This window comes from Salmo salar, chromosome 09 (genome assembly GCF_965601325.2).
Source record: "Salmo salar chromosome 09, fSalSal1, whole genome shotgun sequence".
Taxonomy (NCBI): domain Eukaryota; kingdom Metazoa; phylum Chordata; class Actinopteri; order Salmoniformes; family Salmonidae; genus Salmo; species Salmo salar.
Genome location: NC_138299.1, coordinates 67307547 through 67317036, shown reverse-complemented (window position 1 = coordinate 67317036; position 9490 = coordinate 67307547). Strand labels below are relative to the sequence as shown.

At 44.7% G+C, this 9490-nt stretch overlaps 1 protein-coding gene across 1 annotated transcript; it reads right to left on the bottom strand.

The window, feature by feature from the left end:
- Positions 1-491: 491 nt before the first annotated feature.
- LOC106611602 (alcohol dehydrogenase class-3) lies at positions 492-9103 on the bottom strand. Its single transcript, XM_014211991.3, has 9 exons — positions 9010-9103; positions 6085-6186; positions 5290-5431; positions 5025-5112; positions 2586-2805; positions 2066-2326; positions 1347-1482; positions 1007-1145; positions 492-855 (listed from the first exon to the last, which is right to left on the bottom strand). Exons 1-9 carry the CDS (start codon positions 9031-9033, stop codon positions 831-833), a joined length of 1137 nt encoding a protein of 378 aa, XP_014067466.1. The 5' UTR covers positions 9034-9103; the 3' UTR covers positions 492-830.
- Between the last annotated feature and the right edge of the window lie 387 nt (positions 9104-9490).

Here is a 9490-nt window from a genome sequence, read left to right as displayed (position 1 = left end):
TTGGGGCTTAGTCATAGCATGCATATACTCCACACATACTTCTCAATGTTCAATCACAATTGTCTTACATGCTGTGGTTTTGATGTCCCTTTCAATCATTTCCCCATGATTAATCAAATCATGATGCATAAGTAAACAATTTGTTTGTGTAACTTTGGATGATTGTTAGGCTTCAATATGATTAAATGGCCGGCTGAGGCAGGGGAGCCTGGTGATCACAGCTGAGGCATGAGAGCCTGACGATCCAGCAAAGGCATGAAAGCCCGGTGAGCCAGCTGAGGCAGGGGAGCCAGGCGATCCGGCGGAGGCATGAAAGCCCAACGAGCCGGCAGAGGCAGGGGAGCCTGGCGATCTGGCTGAGGCATGAGAGCCTGTAGCGGCTCCCGAACCCGACGTCTTTTACTCCGACAAAAAAAAAAAACACTACCCCGATGCTTCCCTTAGGTGAGGCATTATTCTGTAACGATGTGCGCTGAGACTCGGGAAGCAAGTTCAGGGAGTGAGTGATTTAATCAATAAACAAAACATAATACAAAACAAGAAACACGAACAACGCACAGACAAGAAACATAAACTATAATTCCTGGGGAAGGAACCAAAGGGAGTGACATATATAGGGAAGTTAATCAAGGATGTGATGGAGTCCAGGTGAGTGTCATGAGGCGTGTGACGATGGTGACTGGTGTGTAGAATAATGAGCAGCCTGATGACCTAGAGGCCGGAGAGGGAGCACACGTGACAATATAATTCTGAAAGTTAAGTGCTACAGCAATTGAAAGGTGATTGCTTATAAAAGGCAGAAGTAAGTGAGGCTCAACATGGCAGGCACTTCAGAACTTCAGGACGGCACGGATACTGGAATAGACAAATTAAAATGAAGTGGTTAGCATACAATTTTAAAGGACTTTAATAAACTTTGTGCTGGAAACTTTTCAATTTGAACTAAGATCTGAATTGACTAAGGTAACTAATTGATGAAATATGATGCAACACTTGATCTATTCACCTCTTTCCGGCATGCAGGAGGTCAAAGCCCTCATTGATCTGGTCAAAGGGCAAGGTGTGGGTCACAAACTCATCCACCTTCAGCTTCTTGTTCATGTAGTCGGTCACTAGTTTGGGGACGCTCTCCACACTCTTCCAGCCTGGGACAGGGGAACAGGAAAACATGAGTAATCTATGTATTACCTTACGGCATTACCATACTTCCAGAAAAAAACGGTACTTCTTTTTTTATTACTAGTATGATAGCTAGTGCCACATCGCTGCTCATTTATCAAAAAGACAAACTATATTGATGTCAGAAAAGTCAAGGTTCTTCGTCAAAAATCATCCACGACATTCACCTCCAAATACTGTGCCCCTCCACACACGGCCGGTAAGCAGCTGGAATGGACAAGTGGAGATCTCCTGTCCTGCACCTGCCAACCCGATGAGGATGCTCTCGCCCCAGCCTTTGTGGCACACCTCCAGAGCCGCCCTCTGAAACAACAGATTGAGTATCATCAGAAGACAAGTTTTTAGGGGAAGCCAATCTACTTAGCAAAGTGAAAGGTTTTTTGCCGTTGCGGTCCAAGCCTGAAGTGCCAACTACAGTGAACTCTGGTGGTGAAGAGTAGAACGCCTTCCATATGTGAGAGCAAAAAAGGGGCCACAGTTCAATTACTTTCCCAGTTTCCTGCTTCACCATCTCAGTAGGAGCTGTGGAAAGGTCATGGGCAGCAGGGGTGTGTTCAGTGAGGGAAACCATTCAGAAAGTTGCAGACAGAATTGAAATGGATAGAGCTGACACAATTCCCTATTCACATGACAGACATCTTTAACTTGTCTACAATCAAATCAAATTTTATTTGTCACATGTGCCGAATACAAGTGAAATTCTTACTTACAAGCCCTTAACCAACATTTCAGTTTCAAGAAAAATAAGTTTTAATTAAAAAATAGATAAGTAAAAAATACATTCTGTAACATTACACTATTCTGAACAGCCCCGTGAGCTCAGTACAGAACTAGGAATGGAGGCTCTAGCCCAAGCTGCTTTTTCCCTCTCCCTGACCAGCCTTACCATGATTCCCACATTGCCAATGCATTCAAAGGAGTAGTCCACACCTCCGTCGGTCATCTCCACTAGTACCTCCTGAATAGGTTTGCTGTGGTCCTTGGGGTTCACAAACTCAGTGGCCCCAAACTCCTTGGCCTTGTCAAACTTGTCCGGGTTGATGTCCACACTGATGATCCTGGTTGCCCCAGCAACTTTGCATCCCATGATGACGGCAAGGCCAATGGCACCCAGACCAAAAATAGCACAGGTGGAGCCAGGCTCAACCTGCAGGTAGGTACCCATGAGAGTAGGTTGATAAAACAAGAGTTACAGAATGGCTTTTGTCAGTAAAACGATGATATTATTTTTGTGTAAGATGTGTGTTATGATCATAGTCTATTAACTGAACTGTGTTTGCACTAGTGGACAGTTAATTCACAGGATATAAAACATAAAAAGATGACAATAAAGCTGTGGCTCTTTGCTTGTGCTTTCCACTTCTCGACGGAGTATTTTGTCTTGCAACCTGATATCACCCACCCACCTTGGCAATGTTGAGGGCAGCTCCATAGCCCGTGGAGATGCCGCAGCCCAGCAGGCACACCTTGTCCAGGGGGGCCTTCTCATCCACCTTGGCCACTGAAATGTCGGCCACCACCGTGTACTCGGAGAAGGTGCTGGTCCCCATGAAGTGAAACAGCTGCTTGCCCTTGCAGGTGAACCGCGAGGTGTTGTCAGGCATCAGACCCCGGACCTGGGTTATCCTGGTGAGAGGAAGGATGAGTATCAGTAACAGGCTAGGGTAAAAGCCAGTGATCTCTTTATGCTTTAGCCAAATATTTCAGAGGCTATTTCATACATACATTTTCTTGTCATTTAGCAGACACTCTTATCCAGAGTGTCAACCCAGCGATCTTTCGGGTTACTGGCCCAACGCTCTTAGCCGCTAGGCTACCTGCCTGACAGAATTTGGCCTTAATTTGGTTGAAGTTGCAATGTTGGTGTTTGCAACCCTGGTTGCTTCTTCGCTTGCACAGCACCAATTGCAATCCCAAGACTGGAGTAGAATACTGTCGTACTATTTCTGAGATTAATCTAACTATCATTATAGATATGCTCACTGTCTACTTGGCAACTTTGAAAATGGGGAGTCAATAATGAATTATCCTGACTAGGGTTGCATAATTTGAATTTTTTTATTTCACCTTTATTTAACCAGGTAGGCAAGTTGAGAACAAGTTCTCATTTACAATTGCGACCTGGTCAAGATAAAGCAAAGCAGTTCGACACATACAAAAACACAGAGTTACACATGGGGTAAAACAAACAAACATTATTTTTCTACTTATTATAAAGTAGAAAAATAAGTCTATATACAATGTGAGCAAATGAGGTGAGATAAGGGAGGTAAAGGCAAAAAAAGGCCATGGTGGCGAAGTAAATACAATATAACAAGTAAAACACTGGAATGGTAGATTTGCAGTGGAATAATTTGCAAAGTAGAAATAGAAATAATGGGGTGCAAAGGAGCAAAATAAATAAATAAGTACAGTAGGGGAAGAGGTAGTTGTTTGGGCTAAATTATAGATGGGCTATGTACAGGTGCAGTAATCTGTGAGCTGCTCTGACAGCTGGTGCTTAAAGCTAGTGAGGGAGATAAGTGTTTCCAGTTTCAGAGGTTTTTGTAGTTTGTTCCAGTCATTGGCAGCAGAGAACTGGAAGGAGAGGCGGCCAAAGGAGGAATTGGCTTTGGGGATGACCAGAGAGATATACCTGCTGGAGCGCGTGCTACAGGTGGGTGCTGCTATGGTGACAAGCGAGCTTAGATAAGGGGGGACTTTACCTAGCAGGGTCTTGTAGATGACCTGGAGCCAGTGGGTTTGGCGACGAGTATGAAGCGAGGGCCAGCCAACGAGAGCGTACAGGTCGCAGTGGTGGGTAGTATATGGGGCTTTGGTGACAAAACGGATGGCACTGTGATAGACTGTATCCAATTTATTGAGTAGGGTATTGGAGGCTATTTTGTAAATGACATCGCCGAAGTCGAGGATCGGTAGGATGGTCAGTTTTACAAGGGTATGTTTGGCAGCATGAGTGAAGGATGCTTTGGTGCGAAATAGGAAGCCAATTCTTGATTTAACTTTGGAATGGAGATGTTTGATGTGAGTCTGGAAGGAGAGTTTACAGTCTAACCAGACACCTAGGTATTTGTAGTTGTCCACATATTCTAAGTCAGAACCGTCCAGAGTAGTGATGCTGGACGGGCGGGCAGGTGCAGGCAGCGATCGGTTGAAGAGCATGCATTTAGTTTTACTTGTATTTAAGAGCAGTTGGAGGCCACGGAAGGAGAGTTGTATGGCATTGAAGCTCGTCTGGAGGGTTGTTAACACAGTGTCCAAAGAAGGGTCAGAAGTATACAGAATGGTGTCATCTGCGTAGAGGTGGATCAGAGACTCACCAGCAGCAAGAACGACATCATTGATGTATACAGAGAAGAGAGTCGGCCCAAGAATTGAACCCTGTGGCACCCCCATAGAGACTGCCAGAGGCACGGACAACAGGCCTTCCGATCTGACACACTGAACTCTATCAGAGAAGTAGTTGGTGAGCCAGGCGAGGCAATCATTTGAGAAACCAAGGCTATTGAGTCTTCCAATGAGGATGTGGTGATTGACAGAGTCGAAAGCCTTGGCCAGGTCAATGAATACGGCTGCATAGTATTGTTTCTTATCGATGGCGGTTAAGATATTGTTTAGGGCCTTGAGCGTGGCTGAGATAATGCCGGGAACTTTAAATAAGTGCCCTGATTTTCCAGAAATCCCGGTTAGAAGTTCCCGGAATAAGCAGGAAATTTGAAATCCTCCAACTGGGATTTCTGGTAAACCAGGGAATTTATTGACATTTCCTGGAATTTTGCAAACCTAATCCTGACCACAACCTTCCAAGCTATAGTTGATGATAGGCGAGATTGCATTCCAATTACCTGATCTTCTGGCAGAGGTTGGTCTTGGGGTTCTTGCATAATTTGCACTCACCACACTGTGGCATATATAATGGGATGACGTTGTCACCTTGGGAGAGAAAATAGACTTTCAGTAAACATCTGATTCAACATAATCAAGTCATTGCATTATTTGATTCTGGCGTGTTTGTACTGGACGGGAACAAGTATGTTCCCCTGTGGGTCGTCGGGACAGGAAAACACTGTTTTAGGGGGAATACATTTGCTTATATTTACAGTCCTTCACCTGGCTTGAACTTGGTGACTCCCTGGCCCACGCTCTCAATTGTCCCGGCGCCCTCATGACCCAGGATGACAGGGAAGAGTCCCTCAGGGTTGCTGCCGCGCAGAGTGTAGGCATCCGTTTGACACACCCCCGTCGCAAAGACCTGAAACGCACAACATTTCCATTAGGTTCTCTCATTCAATACAACCAGTAAGCTATGAAGCATGTGTTGCCAACTAGCCTAAAACATCCCAAATGGTTCAACCAAGTCCCAACCCTCTAGGACTATTCCTTTAATACCAACTACTGCACCTGCTATGTTGATAATATAAACTATCACAAGGTTGATTCTCAATGGTGCAAGACAGACAGCTAGCTAGTATAATAGAGGAACGTAGTAACATTCTTAGAATAACAACATTTTCTAAACACTGGACAAGATCGGCCCTGTTGAACACATTCCAAAGATGGCTTCCTCACAGCTGGCCCACTAAATCCATTTGGGCGGGGATACAGGAAAACACTTGATGCTCCCCACAGTATTCCATCAGCTGAACAGTTCATCCCTGCCGAAAAGCAGCCTGCCTCAAACAGTATGTCCTTTTGTTTTACAGAGCAAAAGAGCTCACATACATATTATTCTAGGGGGAAGATATATTGAATCACACATACAAACCAAAGATACTGCACACAAAACAAAGGTCTGCTGCAGGCTGGAGTTGTTTGTTATGTTGTTGCTGGAATTGTCATGTGAGCGCAAATACAATACAGGAGCATTTGTCTGAGACATTTTTGTCATAGGGAAGGGGCCGTTACCTTGATGCGCACTTCGTGGACCTTCGGTGGGGCCACCTCCACCTCCTCAATGGACAAGGGTTTCCCAGCCTCCCATGCTACAGCTGCCTTGCACTTAATCACCTGGAAGATAGAGAACCGCAATGTGTCAACTGTCCATTTCATACACAGAAAATACGATTTTGAAGATTGATTGTGGTGTCTGTCTGTGGTGAGTGCAGTTGGAGAGGAGAGTGCTGGTTAGTGATTACATATTTAATGTGCACCTGGCCTCCTTACAGTTGGAAGGAATTTGATCTGTAGTCTCGCTACTACAGCCAGTTTAATCTATTACCTACATACCTTAGGATCAACTCCTTTGCCAATGATTGGGTAAAAGATCAGAATTGGGCTGCCTGTGTAAGGTATTCTGGAGAGGACTGGTTCAGACAAGAGAACTTGAAACAGCAAGGAACCATGATCCTAACTAATATTACTGTACTGTGAGGCCAATGTACAATAATTTAAAAAAAACGAAATATGCAACAATTTCAAAGATTTTACTGAGTTACAAATCATTTAAGGAAATCAGTCCATTTAAATAAATACATTTGGCCCTAATCCAGGGCTGTCCAACCCTGTTCCTGGAGCGCTACCCTCCTGTAGGTTTTCACTCCAACCCCAGTTGTAACTAACCTGATTCAGCTTATATACCAGCTAATTATTAGAATCAGGTGCGCTAGATGAGGGTTGGAGTGAAAACCTACAGGATGGTAGCTCTCCAGGAACAGGGTTGGACAGCCCTGTCTATCCTATGGATTTCACATGACTGGGAATACTGTTGCATCTGTTGATAAAAGATAGCTTAAAAAAAACCAGTCAGTATCTGGTGTGACCACCATTTGCCTCATGCAGCACAACACATCTCCTTCGCATAGTTGACCAGGCCTGTGGAATGTTATGTTTCACTATATTGGATCACTCCAATATATCGTTATCACTCCGCGGCGGAGGGATACGTCCGAGGCGAAGATTTACAGATTTACTCCCGTGTACACCTGTGTCACGGCTGGGGTCCGCCCCTATATATCAACCCCATGGCCACGACACATGTTCTTTTTCATTTTCTCGGCAGACGTCTGTATGGTTTAAGGTACAAACTTTCTGAAGTTCGCTTGGTAAGTCACTGGTAAGTGTAATATCTTGCGTGGAAGTATACTCACTGGCTGTTTACAGACTGGCCTGCCCCTCGAGTGCTCCACTTGCTGCTCACGGTTGATCTGTATCTTCCGCCGTGGTTTGTCATACTTGTGTTTCGTTTGCGTTACACTACGACTCCGTGTGCATCCATTAGTATGGTGGCTTTTGCTGCCACAAACTGTAATTTACTCTTTTTGCCAACTGGCTTCTTCTATGTGTGTGCTGTGAACTGATTTTACATCAAAGCAGAGGCTCTCTCACTGGATCGTGGACATGATTACGACAGCATACCGCCTGGTTGGCCGGTTCTCGGATCTGTGTTGGCACATTCAACACGAGGTGTGGCTGCGTCCTGGGCTCTGCTGAGAGGAGTGCCCCACGCTGATATCAGTGCTGCGGCCAGCTGGACTTCCTTTTGCACCTTTGCTAGGTACTATCGGGTAAATATGGCACTTCCCTCCGTGTTTGGTTCAGCGGTCCTGGGCATCACCTGTGTCTTGGTCCTGGGCGGCCCCTGCATCTTGGTCCAGCCGCTAGCTAGCCAGATCCCTCTAGCACCAACTAAATCCGGTACGGGTATACCAATATATTGGAGTGATCCAATATAGTAACGAAGGTTACATATGTAACCATGGTTATGTGAGCTATATGGCCACTCCAATCCTCTACGGTGCTAGATGCGCCTCAAAAATGATGTAGAGAACGTGTGTCGCGGCCATGTGGTCTATATATAAGGGCGTACCCCAGCCGTGACACAGGTGTACATGGGAGTAAATCTGTAAATCCTCACCTCGGATGTATCCTTCTGCAGCGGAGTGATACCAATATATTGGAGTGATCCATATAGCTCACATAACCGTGGTTACGTACGTAACCTTCATGTCCCACTCCACTTCAATGGCTGTGCGATGTTGCTGAATATTGGCGGGAACTGGAACACGCTGTCGTGCACGTAGATCCAGAGCATCCCAAACATGCTCAATAGGTGACATGTCTGGTGCGTATGCAGGGCATGGAAGAACTGGGATATGTTAAATTTCCAGGAATTGTGTACAGATCCATGCAACATGGGGCCATGCATTATCATGCTGAAACATGAGGTGATGGCGGCGGATGAATGGCACAACAATGGGCCTCAGGATCTCGTCACGGTATTTCTTTGCATTGAAATTGCCGTCAATAAAATGCAGTTGTGTTCATTGTGCATAGCTTATGCCTGCCCATACCATAACCCCACCTCCACTATGGGGTACTCTGTTCACAACGCTGACATCAGCAAACCGTTCACCCACACGTTAGGTTTAGATTTGATCCATATAATGTATTCTCCACTCTTTCCTTATGCTCACAAAGTCAGAAATTGTAGCTTGTATATCAGATTTCCTGAATCTGCAGCCTATTTGACAGCTTTCGTTTTAGCTACTTAGTAAAGACACATTGAACGCACTATAGGAGGCATTCATTCATTTAAATCCCACGAGACCTCTCATTACATATCAATGATTTTAGCTTGCTAATTATTCTCTATTGAGCCAGTAAAAATGGAACATACTACAGTCAATACACTGCTTCCTAGTATCGCTTTCTTGCTGGCTAGACGTGCAACTTCTATGGTGAAGTCACTGTCCACAAAATCTAACTTTGTGAAAATACACGCTTTGATGTCATTTCAACTACAGAATTGATGTAAACACTGCACAATTTGACCAATGCGCAATGTTGAGTAGTAACTTAGTATTTTTAAGAAGTAGCCTACTTCGAACTTACTTTTCCAGCTGTTACCATGTTCATTCTTCAGCACGAGAGAAAGGATGATGTGCAGTTCTCAAACAAATCATTCTTCTTATTAACGATTCTTTTTACCTACTGAGTCATGTTCCCTTTTATGAGTAACTAATTCATTTTTATGGGGGGTGATAAGGGCCATAATTAATCCTTGTGAAGCTACTGATACCTCTCAGGGTCTTCCTAGTAGAGGTCGACCGATTAATCGGAATGGCCGATTAATTAGGGCCGATTTCAAGTTTTCATAACAATCTGTAATCGGTATTTTTGGCCACCGATTTGCCTATTTAAAAAAAATATGTACACCTTTATTTAACAAGGCAAGTCAGATTAAGAACACATTCTTATTTTCAATGACGGCCTAGGAACGAGGGTTAACTGCCTTGTTCAGGGGGGATTCGGGGATTCGTTTTTGCAACCTTCCAGTTACTGGTCCAACGCTCTAACCACCTGCCTTACATTG